Genomic DNA, 24,143 nt, shown 5'->3' on the forward strand with positions numbered 1-24,143 from the left:
CACCTGGATGCCAGGAAATTGTCCACTTGAGTGTTGTAGCCCCAGGGCCAAGAGCAGGACCCACCACGTGGTCAGCACACAGGAAATACTGATATGACATTCAAATGACATAAATTAAGTCTCTATCTCCAAGCCTCCTAAACCAGAGATGCAGAACAGGTGCCGGACCTGTGTTTAGGCAGAGGAGTCTGACCAGGCAGGGCAGGGGTGACTCCAGGAATGATACGTGCAAACCACAGTGTGTATCAGAGTCTGGACAAGTGATGCGCTGAGGTAGGGAAGCAGGCTCAGGAAGAACAAACCCACTTGGCTCTGGGGGAAGAGCCGGGGTAGAGGGGACAGGGGTGAGGAACAAGACTCCAGAATTAGGCGGTGGTTTATCCACTATGCTCTGGGAGCAGATTCTGTATGGTAGATGCGCCTGGGATTCCAGCACTTCTCTAGGATGTTTAGATGTTGACTATGTGTACCACATACGTGTGTGTGTGTGTGTGCACACGGGTGATAGAGAGAGTGAAAGAGACAGAAAATACAAGAGAGAGTGAGAGTGAGAGACAGAGATTGGTTCATAAGAAGCATTTGAGAAGATGGTCTTGAAACCTAACTATGAGCTCAATAAAAAGAGCTCCTACACCATAGGTGCCTGTGGGGATTAAATGAGCTCATTCTTATAAAGAATGTGGAACAACAACAACAAAAGAATGGGGAATAGTGCCTTTCACATACAACACTTACAAACGTCAACTCTTCTTAGCATTTCTCCTGACTTTGCTTGGCTTTTCTTACTTTTCGCTTATTTTTTTTTATTTGCAGAGAAATATAATGAGACCAATTGAACAGTTTTATTGAATTATTTAATGTTTTGCTATGTTTTATTTTGCAAAGGATGATATTCAGAACTTTTAAAAAAAATTCCCTCTAACAGTAGCAGAACTATTTTTGTTTGTATGTATTCCTTCCTGTTTTTTTCATACACGTTCATATTTCTACTTTTTTTTTTTAAAGATTTTATTTATTTATTCATGAGACACACAGAGAGAGGCAGAGACAGGTAGAGGGAGAAGCAGGCTCCCTATAGGGAGCCCGATGAGGAACTCGATCCCAGGACCCCAGGATTATGACCTGAACCAAAAGCAGACACTCAACTGCTGAGCCACCCAGGTGCCTTTATTTCCACTTTTAAAGAATATTTTATATATTTTCTTGAGAGAGTGAAAGAGACTGAGACAGTGAGATATCACACATGAAAGAGAGCACACAGAGGGAAAGGGAGAAGCAGAGTCCCTCCTGAGCAGAGAGCTTGATTTGGGGCTGGATCCCAGGACTCTGAGGTCATGATTTATGCTGAAAGCAGACACTTAACCAACTGAGCCACCCAGGCACCCCTGCATGCATATTTCTATATAGTTGCAATAAATCCCTAATTAAATAACAAAATTAAAAAGATGCATTAGGGCCTGGAGATTCTTTCGGAATTTGGACTGGTGGGCTGTATCCCCCATCTGCTTTCCCATAGGGTAGGTTACTAGAAGGCAAGCATGCTGGGAAAAAGAAGCTAAGCCACTTGTGTCTTGTCTCACTTCATGCTCAAGAGAACCTGGATCTCAGCCTGGCTGCCCTGACAGGGGCCATGGGTTCTTGAGCCCTAGGCAGAATTCTCCAGAGCAAACAGCCTTTCCACAGCAAAACACACAGGGAAAGGGGAAGTGGTAGGAACATCCCCATGAAGAAAAAGTAAAGTGCCTGCACCTGACAAGAAAAAAGGGATGACAAACCAAGGTCATGGGCAGGGCACTGGGCATAGAGTTGAACCTAGCCACTCAAACTACTTCAGAGTCTGGCATTTGCTCCTGCCTTTGGGGTGAGTCGGATCACCCAAGCGTTTATCTATCTATCTCCCTTTTGATGACATGAAGAGAGGAGTGAGCTGTTAGAAGTCATATGGCCCAGGGGACCACTAGCCGGGGTCCTATCAACACAGAGTGACCCCAGACCCCATGTGTGGGAAGGGAGGCTGTCAAGCAAACTAATTAAAATAGTTGCCAATTATATATAATTCCATGGGACACTATCAGATATCATTTGTGACCTACTCAACAAATTAAAACTGATGACAGAAAATGTCTGGGAGTGCCTGGGTGGCTCAGTCAGTTAAGCATCCAACTCTTGATCTCAGCTCAAGTTTTGATCTTAGGGTTGTGAGTTCAAGCTCCATGTTAGGCTCCATGCTGTGCATGGAAGCTATTTGAAAGAGAGAGAGAGAAAGGAAGGAAGGAAGGAAGGGAGGGAGGGAGGGAGGGAGGGAGGGAGGGAGGGAGGGAGGGAGGGAGGGAGGGAGGGAGGAAGGAAGGAAGGAAGGAAGGAAGGAAGGAAGGAAGGAAGGAAGGAAGGAAGGAAGGAAGGAAGGAAAGAAAGAAAGAAAATGCCTGGTTTAGTTTTTAAAATCAGCAATTATCTCTGGTTTCACTGGAGCACCAAACTGAGGGTCAGTGAATGTAGTGGTGAAAATGGGGATGGTTTTAGCCAGTGGAGCTTCACCACAGCGATCAGAGAGTGCTGCCTGAGACCCGCTCCCTGGCAGCATGGCTCCCTGGAGTTAAACACATAAACTACCATAAAAAAAACTCAGTTATAACAACTACCATGGTGATAATTTCAATGTGCTGAATTATATTACAAAAACAGAACAAACAAAAGCTGGGACATGATTGAAGATTGTGAGAAGTAGGAGCAATGGTATAGTATGTAATTTATGTTTATTACCAGGAGTTTCAACCGCCTGAGAGGCTCAGGCCTGCCTGCACTGTAGTTGAGTCATGTTTGAGATCTCAAACAACTAGCAATAAAAAAAACCTTTATGGCTCCCAAGCTACTTCCATACCTGTTTATTCTACCCTTTTTTTTTCTTCTTGCTTATTAAGTTGGTTACCATGGATATTGTGACATCAGTAATCTTGACTCAGCTTAATGGTCTTGAGGCAACATACAGGATAAAGGTTTTTATTTTCCCTTAAAGAGGTTCGACCCCAGAGAACAGAGCCATGTGAGGACTGAGGCTTCAAGCTGCTCCTGCAACCAGGGCAACGTGCAGGGAGCAAGCACAGCGGGCTCCCTGGGCCAATGCAGCATGGGCCAGCAACCTGGGGCAGCCCGGAGCGGGGAAGGAAGATAGCCCAAGGCCCACTTACTCCTTTGCCTCTGATACCTAAATGCCATTTTGCCTTCCAAGTTGAGTGTGTAAATAAGGACAATTCAACTTAGACGGCTTTATAGAAATTAATTGTTGAAAACTTTTAACCCACCCAAGCTCAATGTGAATGTAAAACCTCTCTAGGTTCCTGGTTGGTTTGTCTGTTTCCCTAGTCTTTCATGTCTTTCAAGAAAGGATATCCTACTTTTAAAAACTAGAATTTATTCATTTTTAAAATAAATTTATTTCTTGTCATCATAGTAAGTTCCAATCCCCCTCCCCCTCTCCCTTAACCCAGTCCCCTCTGGGAACCATCAGTTTGTTCTCTACAGTTAAGAGTCTGGTTCTTGGTTTGTCTCTCTCTCTTTTTTCTTTTTCTTTTTTTTTTTTAAGGATTTAATTAATTAATTTATTTATTTATTTGAGAGCTAGCAAGAGAGAGAGCACAAGCAGGGAGGGGAGAGGGAGAAGCAGACTCCCCGCAAGCAGAGAGCCCAACATGAGTCTCCATCACAGGACCCCGAGATCATGACCTGAGCTGAAGGCAGATGCTTAACCAACTGAGTCACCCAGGCACCCAAAGATGTTGTATCTCATTAATAAATTATAGTTTAAAAAGGAAAAAAAAGGGCTCCTGGGTGGCTCAGTTGGTTGTGTCTGCCTTCGGCTCAAGTCATGATCCCAGGGTTCTGGGATTGAGCCCTACATCGGATCCCTGATCAGTGAGGAGTCTGCTTCTCTCCCAGTCTCCTTCTGTGCTCTCTCTCTCTCTCTCAAATAAATAAAATATTTGAAAAAAAAATAAGATATGACATCTAAAGCTTTCATGAAAAGACCTAAAAGTCAGATGTATAATATTTTAGAATATGTGCATCCACTGACATAAAATCACTTCATAATGAATGGAATTGTGTTTTTATAATTCCTCCTAGGGCCTGAGGGAATGGGCCAACCCTACAGAGGCCTTCTTGGTCATTATGAGGGGTGGACTATTTAATTTTAACAGATGCATTTCATTCCTGCCAAGTCCCTGTTGACTCATGACCTCTCCTGATCCTTCAGGCAGCAGCCAGGGACATTGGCCATTGGGTTGACATGCCATAGGAGAGTAAGTAGGCCAGTTCTCTACTTTTTCATTTCTTTTTTATTTTTTTATTTTTTCATTTTTTCATTTCAAAACTGATGGCAGATTGAGAGGGCTTTGAGTGTCAAAAAAGCCTGACTTTTGAGTATCAGAAGTCCGAGTTGATGCCTCAAATGACAGATTTCAAAAGAACACATGGTGACAGCAAAGTCTGTTGTCCCAAAACTAGAAGGAGGAGGAAAGTTGGAGGAAAAACCAGACAAGTATAGTACAGGCCTCTCCTTCCCTCTGGTTAAAGCCATAAAAGTGGAAGAAAATAAAAGGATCCTCCCAGAGCTTATGGAGAATAGAGGAGCAGAGGTATCTGTGCCTCACAGAGATGCCCCTGCCACCTGTTCTGAGAAGGGTGGAGATGGCTGAGGGTGGTGCCAGGTCAAGAAAAAAAGATGAGGCAGGTCATGAGCTTCTCAAAGCCCAGAAGGGTGCAGGAGGAAGAGAGGCAGAGAGGGAAGCAGAGAGAGTGAAGGGAAGAAAGAGAGGGGTGTAGGGAAGAGGGATATATATTGAGAAAGAGAGAAAGAGGACACTCCAGCCAACACCATGCCTGCCTCAAAGAGTTCTCAAGGCCATGAAGAGGGAATGTTCCACTGCAAGTAATAAGTGCCAGCTAGGCACCTGGATGTGAAAAGGGACGGACTGAGGACAAGCTGAAGTTCTGAAACCTTATGGATACCTGTGAGGACAGGCACAACCCAAGCACCAGACAATGGCCCCCACAACCCCTCCATGCCATCCATGATGCCATGAAACTTCATAGGTTCCTGAGAACTGTGATGTCTTCCCCACTCAAAATAATAAGAGGGAAAATTCCTGAATAGATGCCATTTACACTTTAAATGGTGAAATTTACTTGGAATTGGAGATTGCTTCTCCCATCAGGTGGAGTTGAGACTCCAAGCAGAGATTCAGTTGAGCCAGAAGAAAATGAGAAAATGGAAGATGGCCGTTTTATAGACCTCATTATCCGACTTGAAACATTTATATCTGACAATAAAAAAGAGGGTTTCCAGCATGTTGATGATTTACATAGATAAAGCAAACACAATGCAAAAGAGAAATCATCTTTTTAAAGTGAGGAATCATAACTTTCATTTTCAAATTCTAAAACTTGATTTTTTTAAAATTAAAGAAATAGTTTTACCTTTGACCTCCCAAAAACAATTCCTAGGAATTTACTGAAAGGAAATAATGATGAATGTGCTCAAAAATAAGGATGGACATGATAGCATTGTTCATAATGTTGCAATTTGGGAAAAAACTGAAATGACCAACATTAGGGAATTGTCTACAAACAACAGTGGTGAGTGAATCTTGGGATCTGGCATGAGGATCACGCAATCCCAAAGCCTGAGCCTAGCAGCTTCTGGCCTCGGGTAAGTTATGTCACACAAGATATCACAAGCATGAAGACAATGGATGCTGCATTCCAAAGAAGCTCCTCTTATACAAAATGTCAAAGCAGGTGGGCAAGTACTGGTTAAATGACTTTTAAACCCCTCATTCACAATGAAAATATAAAAGGGTAAGAAGAACAGATAAAAGAGAAGATTCTTTTGGAGCTTGCCTCAATGAGAAACATTGATATGCTCTACCCTGAAGAGGAGACAGAGGGATGGCCTCGTCTTTCACTTTATATCTCAAGACAAGGGTTTGGGGTCCCTCAGAGATCCTCATGTGAGTTTCCACACTTAGTGGCCACAGTGGACTGGTATGTACTTTCTGCCCTACGGATCTGAAGGACACAATGGGCAGGCCAGCTGCTGCTGGGTGATGAAGGAAAGGTGGCCTGCAGTGGCAATCTGTTGACAGGTATGAACTTTTACTGTAGGTTCTTCCTATAGAGCCACCTTAAAGGAAAATTAAGATTCAGATCGCAGAGCTAGAGGGTGCACTGCCTGCAGTATGGGATGCAGGTGGGAGGCCCCTATTTACAGAATCTCTGAAGAAATCAAGTACCCGCAATGAGAAGAGGAGTCCAGTCCACAAAGCAGGAGCTAAACAATGACAGTAGCAGTCAAGTACAGATGTGCCTGTTCACCCAATGAGAAGAGGGGTCCAGTCCACAAAGCGGGAGCTATTCAATTGCAGTAGCAGTCAAGTACAGATGTGCCTGTTCCCCCAGCTGTTCCTCCCTGCCCTGGCCCCAGTTCCAAAAGAACCAGGAATATAGCTAAATAACAGGAAACTAACAAGCTTAAAAAAACAAACCCCTGAACTATATATAATGAGCTAAACAGATGTTAAATAAGTAGGGGGCATGATCAGTTAGAGAGAGGAGAACCTTTCTACCTTCCTTCCCCAGCTACGGGCCTCAGCAGCAGAAAGGGGAACTCTAATATTTGGATGAAAATTGAGTTTTGATTGTTACAGGAAATGAAACTGGATGGACATTTTGTGGAATGAAGATGAGGTTTTGTGATTTGGAGCAACCCACACAACTTTTGTTACCGAAAATTGACCATAAACGTCACAGGCCTTGCCCATTTTCCACCTGGGTATGGAGGAAAACCCACCATGGGGAGCATATTTACAGAGTGACGGAAGACAGAAATCAAGTGGCTTCATCATTATTCCCACAAGTCCTGCTGGGCTTAATGCCCTGTTATGTAACCAAACCTCTCCTAACCTGTTTCCTTCACTGCAAAATGGAGACAATGACACCCCAATTTCTGTGAGAACGGCGTGAGCCAATCCATGCAGGTGTGTGACACAGAGCCTGGCACAGAAAGTACTCATGGACCGTTAAGGGTTGCTCGTCACATAGCAAGCACAACCACTGAAAGGACACTTTGGAATACTTAGTAATGTGCAAAGACATTCATAATATATTTAGTGAAAGTGTGTTTCAAAGAAATACCAGATTTAATCACACTTTTTTCATATAAAATAATCTAAAAGTAAAAACAAAATATTAAAAAAGATAATCTGGAGATAGATAATTGCAGTTTTTTACAGATTTTCTTTCTATTGATTTTTCCTAAAGCTTCAACCATAAAAATTTATTGCTTTTGTAAGGACACTTTTTTTTTAGTCAAGAGGAAAAGATGTCAGTTCCTAAGTCAGCATCTGCAGCTCTAATTGTCCCCTTTGTCAATTTATATCCCTAGCTACTTTAAAATACACAAAGCAAAGCCTCCTGTTGATGCTGCCACGCCTTTCCTCCCTGAAGGCAGATTGTGAAGAAGCCACTTAGCTGTGAAGGCCAGTTCCTGCCCCAGGGAGTGCAGGTCCACCCAGGAGCTTTGGCTGGCCATGGCCCTCCAGAGCGCTGCAGCAAGCAGCTGATGTACCCTGAGGTGCTTCTGGACCTCCATGGAATTCATTACTCTGGCTCTGCAGGGAACGGATTGCATTTTTTTTCTTCCTACTAGGTTGTGGTAAGAACCCGATCAGCATCCAGGAAAGCCTCAGGATCTTCTTTTGCTATTGAGAGCTGTTTTAAAAGCAGTAACACTAGTAAAAGTGGACTCAAACAAAGGACATGTTGGTGGCTTAAAAATCAGAAGTCCTCCATTTCACTCTCGTGGTTTGGATGGACACTTTTCCCCCCTGCTGCTGGAGCTCTTCTAAATGTGCAAGCAGGCTAACGGGAGACTGATGAGTCAGAGAGGGTAAGGCAAGGAAGGTAAGATCAGGAGAAATCAGATTTTAGAAAAATTTCTGCTTTCAAAATAACTAAAGTTATTAGTATGGGTGTACATTACCAAGCATGATGCTCTCCAGAAGTGGTGGGAAAGGCCCACCTCTGGACTGAAAGAGTAATTAGGTACATTGTCCACCCATGGCCTTGAGTTGACCATCACTTCACCACTTATTAGCAGGAATGTTGGGTCTAACCCAAGAATGAGAGAGTGCAAAAAAGTGCTGTCACTTGTATAAACAGTTTGAAAGTTCCTCAAAATGTTGAACGTAGAGTTACCATATGAACATAAAGTTACCAGCAATTCCACTCCTAGGAATATACACCCAAGAGAAATAAAAACATATAGCCACATATAAACCTGTGCAAGAATGTTCATTTCAACATGGTGGAAACAACTCAAATGTCCACTGACTGATGAATGTATAAATAAAATGTAATATATATAATTGTATATATATACTATATATACTACATATAAAAATGTAGTATATATATTAATAATATATAATATAATAATATTATATATATAATAGAGTATTATTCAGCAATAAAAAGGAAACAAGTACGGATACACACAATAAAATGGATGAACCTTATAAACATGCTAAGTGAATGCAGACAGTCCCAAAATGCCACATTGTATAATTCTACTTACACAAAATTTCCAGAATAGGTAAATTCATTGAAACAGAAAGTAAGTTAGTAGTTGCCTAGGGGAAGGAGTGGATAGGGAGTGACTTTTCTGGGGTGACAAAAAACTTCTGAAATTAGATGGTGATGGTTACCCAGCTGTGTAATATACTAAAAACCAATCAATTGTACAATTTAAACTGGTGAATTGTATGGTATATGACTTAGGTCTCAATAAAGCTGTTAAAGAGAAAGAGAAAAAAAAAAGAGAAAGAGAGGTAGGGAGAGAGGGAGGGAAGGAGATATTGATTTTCCTACAATATCTATTCTAGAAAATGAGGATAAGATGTAGGATTGATTTTTGATGATGCTGAGTCTGTTAAGAAGTAACTTTACTTTTCACAGTTTCTTAGCTTATCACACCCTGAAGAACTCATTTGAGTTCACTTAATTGAGCACTTTCTTTTTATTTATTTTTTTAAGATTTTATTTATTTATTCATGAGAGACAGAGAGAGAGAGAGGCAGAGACACAGGCAGAGGGAGAAGCAGGCCCATGCAGGGAGCCTGACGTGGGACTTGATCTGGGATCTCCAGGACCAGGCCCTGGGCTGAAGGCAGCACTAAACCGCTGAGCCACCTGGGCTGCCCCACTTGAGCACTTTCTAAGAACACTGTGAAGTCACATGTAGCATGGAACTGAATATGGAGAAATTTGTAACAACATAACCTATGAATGGGATCCTAATTTTTTCCCTCCTTTCCCAACAGCTGCCACTATAATTTCAAATGTGTTGCAACAATAAGCTGGAGAGAGAAGTGCTGACAGCCTGATCAGCTGGTGTCTATAAATTGACCCCGGCACACCAACTTGGCCCTGTGCATCTGCTCCTTCCCAACAGAGCTCAGTTGGGGTCAGGCCGGCCTGGAATCAGACTCAAGAATGAAGGACTTAGCCAGGAGGAAAATCCAAACCTCTCCAGGGAAAAGCCAATTATCTGTGGGTCACCTTTTGATTAGGTAGCTGGTGCCAAAGATCTGGGAAATCCCAAAAGCTCTGTGGTTTGGCTTTCCTACAATGAGTTGTGGTAGCAGCACTTCTACTTTTTAGGTCAGAGTATATATATGCCATATATATATGGTTGAAGGCAGGTGCTCTGGTATCCAATTGCCTGGATCTGAAACTCTGTCAATGAACTAGTCTTTGGACAAGTAATTTACCCTCCTCCGCAAGCCTGTTTTCTTTAGGTACATGGAAGAGGGAAGTAGAAGTTACTATTTACAAGTGCTGATGTGAGCATGAAATGGGATGATTCACGGGTGGCCTTTAGTAAGAGTTCAATACTGTCAGTAGAAGTAGTTGCTGTTGTTATTATTTTGTAACCTTTCTAAGAGGAAAGAATTATGAGAATAATGAGAACAAGTCAGGCTGATGTAGATGTATATACTGTATATTATACTAAACTAGATAATGTTCAGAGAATTGGAATGAAATGACCATGGAACTTGCACTGTTCAAAGAAAAAAAGAACTCATGAAGGAATCTATGAGAATTACTTTAAAATGTCAGAGTACAGGGTTCACCATAAATAGCAAACACACCTCCTATAGGTAGCACCAACAGCTGAAGAAACGGCTTGAAAAAAGCACACTTTACTCCTGGGAAGTGATTTAAAGTGCGTTAATTTCATTTCAAGATACTATCACCATGGTCACCTTAAGATGATCAGTACATATACGATGTTGAAAAACACATATATGTGTTTTTAGCAGCCTCTACTGAGGAGATGCTAACAGGCTGATTTTAAAACACACCCACGCACCCTGACCACAAGTACAACCAAGGAAGTCTAACCCACAGACAGCAAAAGTTTCCAAGTTTGAAGAAGGGGTTGGGGAACAATTAGGCTGGGGAAAATCTAGCAGGTGCTGGGAGAATAATGCAATTTCCTAGGGGAGCAGATGTACAAATGAAACAGTATCCAGTAACAGTCCATCAGATGGTAATTATAGCTGGACCGGGGAAGAACAGCCAAGATGAAAAGGGACAATTCAAAGAGTAACTGAATGCCAGTGAGTGACATCTTCCTGAGAGATCACATACCAGGAAAAAGCAGGCCAGCACTTAGTTTGGAGAAGGGGGGGTTAAATAAACCGTCATTTTCCTTTGTAGAAGGACAAAAGGAAAATGGAAGCCTCAAAGAATTCATTAGTCAAGATTTAAAAAGATCATTGCTAATAAACCACCACAAAAAATAACAACAGGTACTGATTGCCCTGAAAGTAGGATTCCTGTATCATCTGAAAGATGATGGCTTGCTTCGGTCCCAAAAATTTTGTGAAAAAAGAAAAGAGAAAAGAAAAGAAAAGAAAAGAAAAGAAAAGAAAGGAAAAGAAAGGAAAAGAAAGGAAAAGAAAGGAAAAGAAAGGAAAAGAAAGGAAAAGAAAGGAAAAGAAAGGAAAAGAAAAGAAAAGAAAAGAAAAGAAAAGAAAAGAAAAGAAAAGAAAGAACTAATTCACACTATAAACCAGGAGGAAGAACTAAAGACACTGGAGTGGATGATAGGGAGCATCTATGATACTGAAGCAAGGGTAGGAGCTGTTTCAGTTCCAAGCAGATTTTCTGGTATTTCATACCACAAATAAGACTCATTTGCAATCATGGTCTTAGAAAGGAAACGGTGCCTTGGAACACATTCCCTACCAAGTGATTGTGCAGACCCCAATGTGGCTACTCCTCCCGAGTCTGCCTCTCGATACATGGGCCAGTGTGGCCTTCTCCTGTCCCTAGTTTAACTGGCCCAACCAGTCCCGCATTAATACTGACACTAGCCTGTAAGCTCCCAGAAGGCAGGGGTCATAGTTATCTTTGAATCCCTATATAGGAGCAGGAAAGGAAAGAAAACAGAGCCACTCCAAAGTACACATGGCTCAAATTGCTTCACAGTCTTTAATTAATATGGACATTCAATTAATTCAGCTGAATTTTGAGTGTTTCCCTGATCACAGTTTTCATGCATGTGGGCCATATGCTGATTCATCTAATAAAAATTCTCATCACAATAGTTCTCACAATGTGAGGCCAAGATGGCCAATTCAAGCTGAGAAATGAGTCCTCGAAGCCTGTCTTGGAAGAAAAAAGCCTTCTCTTTTATCCATGAATTGGCCCTGGTTGACTTGGTCATGGTTATGGTCTTGGTCAGGAAAAAGCCTTCTCTCTTATCCATGAATCAGCCCTGGTTGACTGTGGAGATATGATGAATCTTTGGAGATATTATGACGAATCTTAAAATATTACTTCTGTAATGTGTGATGAAAATCACTTATGTGTTTTCCCAACATGAAGCATGCTGTCAATTAATAATAACAGTAGTGAAGATACTATGGCAAGGACACCTATCATCCAAACCAGGCAGAAACCACCAGAGCCTTGAGGTGGGGTGGGGGCATATTTCCCTGCCATCCAGTGATGAATTTCAATCACTGCTGGCTTGTGCCAGATTCAAATTGGCAACCCACTGAGATGAAACACTCTCTATCCCATTACTCATGCCTGGAGTGATCTGTTCCCTTGAAGACTGGCTTCCTAGGAGAGAGCAAGGGAATGGATGGTCACTCTGAAATGGCTTAAGTAGGATAAAAGGTATGAAAGGCAAGTGCCCAGCCCGAGAAATGTGCGGACATGGTGAGGGAGCCATATAGCCACCATGTGCTAGGGATGATATCAAACTTAAAGGGAAAACAAAAGGAGTTCATTTAGTAATGACAGTCACTCAATTTCACAAAGTTCAATGGCTGCAACACTATTGCTCTGCTAAGAAAACAATGTTCTTAGGACTGTATAGAAATTCCTCCTAAAAAATTTTTATTTGGCTCTCCTTGTCTCAGATAATTGGCCTAAAATGTTAAATCCACCTAAAATGTTGAAAAGAAAAAACTAATTTAAAATAATATAGCAATTTAACTTTTGAATATCCAGGCCCAACCCATGTGGATTATAGTCTTGATAGTCCTGTGATCAGACTTCTAAGATTTCTAAATTTTTTTTACTAAATCTTGTTTGCTAAATCTACATCCTTACTGAAACCTTCTCAAGGAGGAATACAATAAATGGCAGCAGAAGAAACACTTCTACTGAACACAAAATTCACTGATACAATAAACAATGCAGCACAACACAGCAGGTACCGAGCATCAGTCCCACCCAGCTGGTAAGTGGCTATCTTCTTGCACCAGTGATTTAAACAATACATCTTCTGCTGTGCCTTGAATTGAGCCAGGGCTTTTTTTTTTGGGGGGGGGGGTGGGACACAGCACACCAAGGTCATCACAGAAAGGGTTACTAAATGTAAGTAATGATTTCAACTCACAACCTGGAAAGTCAATGATAAGATGGTTTTGCATGAAACAAAATGTCTTCTCTGGCTTTCTCCCTACCTGGAGCTCTAGGCTCTGAAGACTCCTGGGGGTTGGGGTGAGGGAGAAGGTCCTGGTGTTCAGGAAAACACTGCTCTTCATAACCAGGTGACAGCTCTAGATTCCTCCCCTTCCTTGGACTGGCTTAAGGTGCCAGACCCATGTGAGGGATTCTCCTCACCCAGTAATATGGTCTATCCATCCTTGAAAGAGGCTCAGCAGTGTCTGCATAAGGGCAGCATCTCTTATCCTTACCCTGATCTGTCATAGAAGCTGCATCCTTGTGTAGGGTGCACCTTCTCCTGGTATCAGCATGACTCTATATGAGCTATGTTTCATTGAGCAATAGAAGAAGTCACCCTCTCTGACCTCAAGGCACTCTTTTTGTGCCAAACCTATGAGTCTTGGCTTTCATTCCAAAGGAGTCAAATCCCAGGATCTGTACACAAAAACAGATCATCTGGTGGCCATCTCAAAGGTCCTCCAGATGGGCTCGGGCACTCTTACCTTTAGCATGGACAGAGCGTGAGCTGCAATGTTGTGGGTCCTGCTACCTAGATCATACCTCTGATCCTGGATGAAATATTTGTATCTGAAAATTGCTTCAAAATGATAAGAAGGGAGGAGAAGTGGGTGGAGGTGCAGAAGATCCAAAATTGGCCAAGAATTACAACTGGAAAGTTTTGAAGCTCAGTGCCAAGTATCTGGAAGTTTCAGTGCTGCTCAACATGTGGTCTAAGACAGGTGCCCGTCTGCAAATTGTCATTGGCCTTCATAGAGACTGAGAAGAAGCATTCAGCAGCTTTTTTTTTTTTTTTAATTTTTTTATTTATTTATGATAGTCACAGAGAGAGAGAGAGAGAGAGAGAGAGAGAGAGAGGCAGAGACACAGGCAGAGGGAGAAGCAGGCTCCATGCACCGGGAGCCTGATGTGGGATTCGATCCCGGGTCTCCAGGATCGCGCCCTGGGCCAAAGGCAGGCGCCAAACCGCTACGCCACCCAGGGATCCCCATTCAGCAGCTTTTATAACAATTGGACAGAGTAATTCTGTGTCTGTTAAGTCTAAAAACAAAATAATTGAACTTGAATTTTGTCTCTCTTTGTTTTAAAACTCGTTTTTAAGGAATTCACCTGTTATAAAACTATTAGTCTATGATGGATTGTACATTTATAAAAAAGAAGATAAGGTCCTTCAGCACAGACAGTATGAGAAGCCCTGTTTTATCCGGTTCTCTCTCTACTTTGTTGGTACATGCTTGACATTTTCCACAATAAAGAGGATGGGAAAGGACTGCTATTGATTTTTAGTTACTCAAATATAAATTTAGAACTTATCAGGAAAGAAATATAAATGCATTGTCTGTTTTACAAATGTAAAGATGAATCTGAATTTAAGCAGCCTTGGTTACTGCAAGCAGGTGTCACCAGGCCCCACGTAGGGCAGCCATATGCAGAGTGGGACCTGGGGCAGTAGGGTGATACTTCCTGCAGCACTGAGGGTTGGGGTGAGGGAGAAGGTCCTGGTGTTCAGGACTTCTGAACTTCTGAGTTCAGACTGCTTCTTCTCAGTCTCTATGAAGGCCCACGCTGTTTCTTTGAGCACCATATCTAGTAACTCCTTGGCTACCTTTTAGAGCTTAAACCTTCCAATTTTCCTCTTCCCTCTCTCACAATGGACAAATGTCAGCACACTGAGGAAATTTTTTTCTGCCTTATTTAAACAGGAGTGTATACAAATACTATAAGCCTACATATGTCAGTCAACTTGACAAAAAAATGTTTCTTCCAGTTAATACATTGAACACGGCCCTGTGTGCACACACATGTATATTTCCATTGAAAGTGCAATCCAGGTTCTATTTTGGTTTCTTCTGTTCTAGTAGTAAAAGCATCACAGGGTGGTTCATTTTAAGGTTAAGCCCCGTGCCACCACCAGGGCAGCTAATATAATCCTGTTAATCATCCTGACTCCCCACAGAGGAGTTAAAAGAAACTCAGCTTAGGACCCAAACATGTCAAAGACAGCCAGCTCTACTTTCTCTGTCTGCCTGACTTGTGAATGACCACTTTTGCCTGGCGGACAAAACATCAGTGGAAAGGGGAAAGCTGCCTTTGAGGAAGAAGAAAGAAGCAGAAATATGCAGAGAGTTTGACTCCAAGCCACTTATGCTGAGATGAAGCTGAGCCCATAAAGTGTCCCTGTGGTGTCTGTCATCCAGGGATCAAGAGGCCACTCCTGTTTCAGGTTTCGGTGAAATAACCACCTAAGGGAAAGGGCAGCAGGGGTGCCTCACAGGGCACCCCGTCAGGGCGTGAGCTCCAGGCTCCCTGTAATTAAGCAGCAGCCTGCTCCCGAGAAGAGAGTGCTGCCACCCCATCTGCCACGCCCGCGCGCTGGCACGGCGCCTCCCTGCCTGCTGCCGCCCGGCTACCCACCGGATCCTTGGAGACCGCCTTTGATGGAGCGTGGATGCCAAGCTTTTCCAGAGGATAGACAATCTGTCGTCGAGGCCGCACGGGAACCAAGTAATGAAGGGCGGATGTCAGGGAGTGGGCAGAGGAGCTCTGGAACTGAAAGACAGCAATCTCTGTTTTAGGGGAGAGAATGTCAGAGCAGCGCAGCACAGATGCCTGTGTGCGGCTTTACAAATACAAAAGTCTGAACTCGGCCAAATCGGAGAGGGGGGAAAAATCAGCAAATAAACAAACATACTCTTCGAGCAGAGGAATGAATTGTAGATAATGCCTGACACTAATGAAGATAATTACGAGAGTAATTACATTACTATCTCTGTGGGAATGACAGATAAACAAGTGGTTTGGTTTATGGGATTTTTCAATACAAGTATTTTCCCCAGGAGGATATTCTTCTCCATAGTGATCATGAATCAGCTTGATTTGACCCCATTAAGCTGTGTTATCTGCGTCCTGTTAACCTTTGCGTGTTTGGCACAAGCTGCTTTAAGAAAGCATGGAGATAAAAATGTCATTTGTGGGGAGGCTGAGCACGGAAGTGGAAATCCTCCTGTTTGTGAAAGTCACAGCTACTTCGACTGGACCTTTGTTGATAAAATAAGTGCTTTAAAACAAAAAGATGAAACCGGAATGTGGGGTGGGGGTAGGGAAACTGGATCATATTATTTTGATTTATATTAACGCTAAATTATGTGCCGGATTTATGCTTACCGTAACAGACTACAATAAATCATATTTTAGGAGAATGTGTTAAATATTCATTTTACCCCATTTTTAAAACTTGGCAGAGAAAACTGAACATGGTGATTTTTATTCCTTTCACATTTATGCAATCTGAGGGGGTTCTAGTGAAACTAACTCAGGGTATTTCAACCATTTAAACCTTAAAAGTAACACCAAAGTCTGTAATGATATATTTATGGAATTCAAACTGGAAAATGAAGCAAGTAAAATTCAACTAAAACTAGGTGTAGTTTAATAAATAAGATGGTTTACAGTTGATTCTTCTGCTCTTTGAAACCAACCACCTCCCTGCCCCCCAACCCCACCACCCCACTACACACACACACACACACACACACACACACACACACACCTGGGCCCAGGCATTTTTAAGAGTTTCCAAAAGGGATTTCTAAAATCTTTCACCATGGAACTTGACACCCTCACTTTACACACTGAAAAATAGAACCCAGGAATTCCTAACTAGAGTTCTGCTTTTATGCCTGGAGGATCTCTCAGTAAATGTCCTAGCAGGAGTGGATAAGGAAAATCATCTTCATGATGTGAGCCCCATGTTCACTTTTACTATAGTCAAGTAAAAGTAAATAGTCAAGTCAAGTAAATCTGCTATTTATAGCAGATTTTGGAAATTCTTACCTAAATTATCTGTTTCTACTTCCCACACTGGTTTAAAGGTGTATGTGTGAATCTCTTGAAAGTGCAGAGTGAGAGGAAAAATCTATCTCCAAATGTGTTTCTATATCCTATGTGAAACAGTGCATAGTTTATTCTAGACTCTATATGATTGAGGTTAGTATATGAACATTCAATGAAATGTCAAAGATACTATTTTTTACTACAGATGCAAAAGGACTTTCTGGACCAATTGGGCACATACATGCAGGCAATGTCATGAATAAAAAGTAAGAATTTAATATCACATCCTGAAGGTCACCACATTGGTGACTGGTCAAATGCAAAGTAAAAAGAAAATGTGCGGGACCAGGATTTTCCAGCAAAACCATTACTTTTCCATCTCCTTAAGTTCAAATGTAGGACATTCACATGGCTATCGCATGCATTTTGAAAGGAAAAAATCGTTAGTAGAGCATATTCTACATCTCACTGAAAATCTTTTCCATGTTTTTTTCTTCTTCCTCATTCCCTCTGTACTTCCCCAAAAGGCTTTTGTTAAATAAGAAACATTGGCAAAATTACTGGTTGTGGGAATGTACTGATAGACTTTAGACCATTTCTAAATTTAGTAAATAAGATTATGTTTAAGATCTGCTTAGTTCATTTACGGTAAGACAGAAGTGTGACAACATCTTGGACTCTGGGCAGAGCATGAGAAAGATTTTGGCCATGAATGGGATGTGATGGGACAACTTCTAGCTGGCCGAGTGATTGAATCTCATCACCTCTGAAGTCCACATGGAGCAGAGGACCAGTTGTCAGTGTCATGGATCGACTTGCCAGAAATAATACCTTGAGAAGTCAGCTTGAAGAGATCCTTGCCTGTGGCACAATCAAGACGCTGTGTGTGTGTGTGTGTGTGTGTACACATTGATGTGTGCATGCACACATGTATGTGACTCTTCTAGACACTGGACTGGGACGCAGATTTGAACAAGACAGAAGAACACTTCTGCTTTTGTGGTAAAAGATATAGTTTAGCTAGTGAAAAGTGTTCTGAAGACTAAGAAGAATAAATGAAATAATGAAAAAATGAGATATAATAATGAGAAATAAATGAGATAAATGAAATGAAATAATGAAATAAATGAAATGAAAGCAAGAGGAAGCAGATGAAGAGCTTGCTGTGTGTACGTGCAAGTATATATCATGGCTACTACACCTTAGAGTGTTTACTACAGAAGGATTACTCTACATAAGTATAACAGTCTTAGGCAGAGCTATAGAGGTATTTATGACATAAAGGCTACATCGTGTTCATACATCTCTACTTTTTATCCATCACTTTCATGGCAGTGGTTATAGTGCTTATTTGCAAAGTTGTGACAACACACCAACCTTATAGGATTGAACTGATTTGTTCTATGAGTTCAAATGAAAATGTTCTTTGTTTGGAGAACACAACAGGACCATTTTGGCACTTCACTAATGCACATAAGAAATCATTTGACTTTCATGTCCCTTAGGGCATTTTTGCAGACTTTTCAGTCTCTGTTTTGTCAATAGGAAAAAGCCATCAAATTGTTCTACTAATTATAATGGTTGTAAATGTTTCAGAGAGTCAGTCTTCTGGACTTTCACTACAGTGTCATAAATAAAAGGGCTGATACGGCCCTTTAAAATTCAGAGCCATGTTATAATCCAAATCCATTCGGCAAGGAAGCAATAAAATACAGTACACAACACAAAAGAGGTCACAAGTATGGATATGCTGGAAAAATGAATCACGACATTCTCTTACCTTGCCTTCCCTGAGCTGCGGATAAACAGGGTAGTAGAGACAAGACTTATAGCCTAAACGGAGGATCTCCTTTAGAAAAAACTTGGTGTAGTGCCGGAAAATAGGGTTCAGAGCAAAATGATACAGGTGCCCATGTTCTTCGCGCTGGTGGTGACTAAAGTAGATGAAATCCTCAATGTTGTAATGGGACCGGATGTACTCTATGTCCTAAAAAAGAGGAGGGTAAGGACATCTAAGAATGTTTTAAACAAGTGGCCAGCATTTTGTGATAAAAATCTTTTAAATATTAGCTTAGGTACAAGAGTAATAAATGTGCTTTTCTCTCCTGCAATTTACTACCTCATTTTCATTGTTCAACTTTTTAAAACCCAAACTTACACTTCCTGAAAGTTCTGATGGCTTGGCTCTGAAGGATGACCACACAGCTTTGGAGTTTGTTCCTTATAGCCATGGTTGCTAAAAACACCGAGAGCCTGGAGTCTCTGCTAGTGGCCAGGTGACTATTCTCTATTCACCCATTAGGGTGGGCAGTGCCATCTCACAGGTAATACACTTTGACTGGCACGAGTGGCTGGGCTGGCGTACAATAAAACCACAAGGCTGGGCCTCGTCCATAGGCATTCCTTAAACTTTTTATGTTTCACAAGTATTCTATTGTTACATTGTGGAAAGTGATTTAAAGAACTGGTGTTTACTTATAAAAGAAAATATCAGGCATTCCATTCCTGCTTCTGTGGGGCCAGTTCTACCCACCACTCCTTGTCCCCCACACTGGGGCAGGGAAGCAGAGGCTCATCCACGATAACTGGGCACTTGAGTCAGTTCGTCCTGCTTTACTGCCCAGTAGTGCATGGGGTGGGGGTGCCATCCAGAGTGACTCTGACTTTCTCTCAAAAGAATAGCAGTAAACACACCTGATATGCAGGAAAAATCAAACTATCACACATTGCAAAGCACCTACTTATATTTCTTCTTATTTTCCATGGTAGAATTGTCCTAAAGGCACACTTTCAAAAAGAGGAATTAGAGAATGCAAGGAATCTGATTTGCTCTGTGATCAGCAAAGCTGGTACTAGAAAATTCAAGAAACTGAAGTTTACATCCAAGCCCATCATGGTCTTTTGTCTTTACAGCCTCTGCCACATAGCTCAGAGGAAAGCGGGCTCACAGAAACCAGGCCCATTGGTGGTACCTGAGGGCAATTCAGGCAATGCCTGACCTTTCCATCTGCACTGACCCTATTGATTGCCTTAACACTCTAAGACTTTTCTTTAATTACCAAGAAGGCATCCTTCATTATAAAATAAAATGAGTAAAAAATGTAGGATGAAAACCATTGAAAAACAAAAAGCAAAGAGCCTACAGAGGTTATTAGCTCAAAACAGCATATGGGCCATGTGCACCTAATTTTCCTCCCACCCCAAATCCCTTAAAATAAAAACAAAAAAATTATTTTTAAATAATGAGATGGTATGATGGGGAAAACAAAAGTAAAGTAGTCTTTGGAAACCTGGTGGCTCAGTCAGTTAAGCGTCTGCCTTTAGCTCAGGTCATGATCTTGGGGGTCCGGGGATCAAGTCCCACATCAAGCTCCTGCTCAGAGGGGAACCTGCTTCTCCCTCTCCTCCCTCTGCCCCTTCTCCCATCCATGCTTTCTCTCAAATAAATAAATAAATTTTTTTTTTTTTTTTAAAGTAAGTTAGTCTTACCTTGGAAGGAAACATGTCAAAGTTCTCTAACACTAGCTTACACCTTCTTTTTTTTTTTTTTTTTTTTTTTAAATTTTTATCCATTTATGATAGTCACACAGAGAGAGAGAGAGAGGCAGAGACATAGGCAGAGGGGGAAGCAGGCTCCATGCACCGGGAGCCTGACGTGGGATTAGATCCCGGGTCTCCAGGATCCCGCCCTGGGCCAAAGGCAGGCGCCAAACCGCTGCGCCACCCAGGGATCCCTAGCTTACACCTTCTTACCTTGGGCCACTTAAAGGCCACTGCTTACCACCTGCCAGGACCACCTACATTCAAAGCTTCAAGAGGAAACCAGACAACTGATGCCCCTTCCCAATTCTACAGAGGGATGGGCAGCCCTTCCAATGACTGAGGGATGGAATGGAGAAGCAAGAAGCACAACTGTCAAGGATACACATGCCAGCCAACCATACTGATACTATCATCTTTCATTCATGACTTTCGAGAAAACTGACAAATGCAAAAGATCAGAATAGAGAAACTACAGCTTACTTGAGGGGGAAAAGAGGTCAGTTAGGAAAGAAAAGAGAGCTTTTTTAGAAAAAAATTCTACTTGGTGTTCTCAGAGATACCAAGAAGGATATTGCATATAACATAACAAATAAGCTGCTATAAAAAAGGAGTAAGAAAAGAACAAGGAAGAGACTTGGAAGTTAAATATATGAACCCTGAAATGAAAATTCAGATAGAGGGGCACGTGCGTGGCTCAGTCCAACTATTGGTTTCTGTTCAAGTCATGATCTCAGGGTCATGAGATCAAGCCCTGATGTTGGGCTCCAAGCTAAGTATGGAGTCTGCTTGAGATTCTTTCTCCTTCTTTTTCCCTCCCCTTCTGCTCCTCCTTGTGTTCTCTCTCTCTCTCTCTCATAAATAAATAAAATCTTTAAAAAAGAAAATTCCAATAGAAGGCCTGTATAATAGAATGGACATGGCTGAAGATTGAATTAGGGATCCAGAAGACAAAATCAAGGGAGTCTCCTAGAATGAAGAAGTACAAGAGATGAAGAAGGGAGAAGAAAGTTAAGAGACAATGAAGGAGCAATTCCAAAGGTCCAACATCCATCTTAAAAGGAATTTAGGAAGAGGGGAATGAAAAAATTAAAAGGGAAAGAATAATGAAATCATAGAAGAAAGATATTCCCAAGACTCAGGAGAGGCATAAATTACTCTTTGGTAAAATTTCAGAATTTCAGGGATAGAAAAGAAACAAACTAATTCTCAAGACAGAAAACAAGCAAAATTTATTTATGTCAGATCACATTTTTTTCAGTGACACTGGAAGACCATGAGAGTAAAAATGTCAATAATCTTTTAAGAAGTAGTTGGAATAAGAATTCTACATACAGCCTAATGAGTATTCAAGGGTGAGAACAAAATGAAAACTTCTTGTGTATGTATGTATGCACCTACTACTATTTCTTTAAAAATTACTCAAAGATGTACTGAGCCAAAAAAGTAATAAATCCAAGAACAAAGAGAGTATAGGATGCATTAATGGAATAAAGCCATATGGTCATTTCAATAAATACCAAAAGCACATTTGATAAAATTCAACACTCGTTCAGAATAAAAACTTTTAGCAAACTTTTAGAAATAGAATTTCCTTAACTTGATAAAGGATATACCCCCAGAAACTGCAGCAAATATTATATACTAAATGGAGAAAAATATAGAATCATTTCCACTAAAATCAAGAAAACCACAATAGTACCCATTATAAACACTACTATTCACCAGTATTCTAAACATACAATAAAACTGGAAAAAGAAATAAAATATAAATATTTTTAAAAAGAGATGTGGCAGATTCTATTTTCCAAAGATGGCCATGAGAGTAATCTGCATTCCACACACTATTTGGTAGACAGACCTTGCGACACCCACATCAAGAGGTAGAGTCCATTTCTCCATCCCTGGAATCTGAGCATGTTCTGTAACTGCTGTGGCCAATAGAATATGGTAGAAATGATGCCGTGCCAGAAAAGAGAATCAACTGAAAATTCTCAGAGCTAATAAGAGACTTCCGAAAGGTGGTTGTATATAAGATCACAATACAAAAATTAGCATTTTTCTCACACACCAAAATAAATATTTAGAAAGTACAATGAAAAAAGTGTCTATTCACAATACTCAGAAAGATATAAAACAAGTAGAAATAAATCATAAATGTCCAGGACTGTATTAGTCAGGGTTTCAGCAAGAAACAGATGGCATGTTCATATTAGGATAATTGGAGGTGAGTTTAACAAAGAGACTATTTACAAGGAGGGGCAGGGCATAGGGAAATCAGTAAGGATAGTGTAACAGCAACTGCAAGCTATCACCACTCTAGGTGGATGGCATGGGAGGTACTTGTTACTAGAATCCAAAATGAGAGAGTCCTCGAGAAGAGGCCACCTTGAAAAGGTCAGGGAACTGAATGGAGACACCAGCCAGCTCATGGCATCCCAACCTCACTCTCCTCCCTTCTTCTCTCAGGGTTCCCCATTGGCCACACCCAATTAGAGGTGGAGGGGTAAAGGCAACCATGATGCTGCCCACCAGGTCAGGCTCCCTGGAACAGAGCAGGGCAGAGGGTAAACCTATAGAGGCAAACAAAATACCTAGCACAAGAAACCTATATGCTAAAAGCCATTAAACTTTGCTGAAGAACTCAAAAGAATTCACCACCACTACCACGATTACAGGAAGCCATGTTCCTAGAAAGTCTAAGTATTTTAATTATCTATTCTGCCTAAATTATTCTAAAAAAAAAAAAACCCACGAAGGTACAAATAAGTTCATAGTAAGTGTTATAAGGCTTATTTGGAAACGGAAAGATCTAATTAAAAGCAAGATAATTTATATATATATAAATGACAAGCAAGAGAAGACTCCCTTACCAGATATCAAAGCACATGATAATACCACAGGTTATCAACAAATAAACCCATGGAACAGAACAGAGAGTTTGTTTGTTTATTTATTTATTTATTTATTTATTTATTTATTTATTTATTTATTTATTTTTATTATTTTTTTTCAGAGTTTAAAAATAGACACAGGCACATGGAAATTTAATCATGTAAAGGCGGCATTTTAAATTATCAGGAAAAGAATGAACTATTCAGCAATAAATATTCAGGAAGAACTGGCTGTACAGTAGGAAAAAAATAAAATTACTTGTCCAATTGACTGCGCGCATGCGCACACAAACACACACACACACACACACTGCATGTAATTAAGTGCAAGGAAGAAAGTAGGAAGGAACTGATGCCTAACTATCGATAGTAGTAATCCTTTGGTAAGAGCAGTGAGACTTTTTTTAGTGGTCCTGATGGAAGGTTATTTGAATTTTTAAAATGTGAATGTTTTCATGTATTCTCGATAATATTTTAAACTGAAAAAGAAATGGGAAATTGAAAGTCAATCAATTGGGATGAAGGAGATGATGATTTATAACCTCCCCCCAAAAATTCATAGCCTTAAAAAAAGGTATTCATAATAAATACACAAAAATGAAACGTGCTAATTCATGATCTAAAAAGGCAGAATCCAGGGCACCTGGGTGGTTCAGTGGTTGAGCATCTGCCTTCAGCTCAGGTCATGATCCTGGGGTCCTGGGACTGAGTTCCTCATCAGGCTCCCCACAGGGAGTCTGCTTCTCCCTCTGCCTCTCTCTCTCTGTGTCTCTCATGAATAAATACATAAAATCTTAGAAAAAAATAAAAATGAAAAGGCACAATCCGGGG

General features: G+C 41.1%; 1 protein-coding gene across 11 annotated transcripts in view; it reads right to left on the reverse strand.

Moving 5' to 3' along the window:
• The window catches only part of CFAP61 (cilia and flagella associated protein 61), a 275,980-nt gene that overhangs the window by 129,967 nt on the left and 121,870 nt on the right, over positions 1-24,143 (reverse strand). For all 11 annotated transcript variants that reach the window (XM_038571435.1, XM_038571437.1, XM_038571436.1 and 8 more), the window contains 2 exons: positions 18,659-18,865; positions 15,460-15,594 (listed from right to left, as the gene is read on the reverse strand). In XM_038571435.1, the coding sequence (XP_038427363.1) occupies positions 15,460-15,594; positions 18,659-18,865 (342 nt within the window). The remainder of the gene's footprint in view (positions 1-15,459; positions 15,595-18,658; positions 18,866-24,143) is intronic.

This window comes from Canis lupus, chromosome 24 (assembly GCF_011100685.1).
Source record: "Canis lupus familiaris isolate Mischka breed German Shepherd chromosome 24, alternate assembly UU_Cfam_GSD_1.0, whole genome shotgun sequence".
Lineage (NCBI taxonomy): Eukaryota > Metazoa > Chordata > Mammalia > Carnivora > Canidae > Canis > Canis lupus.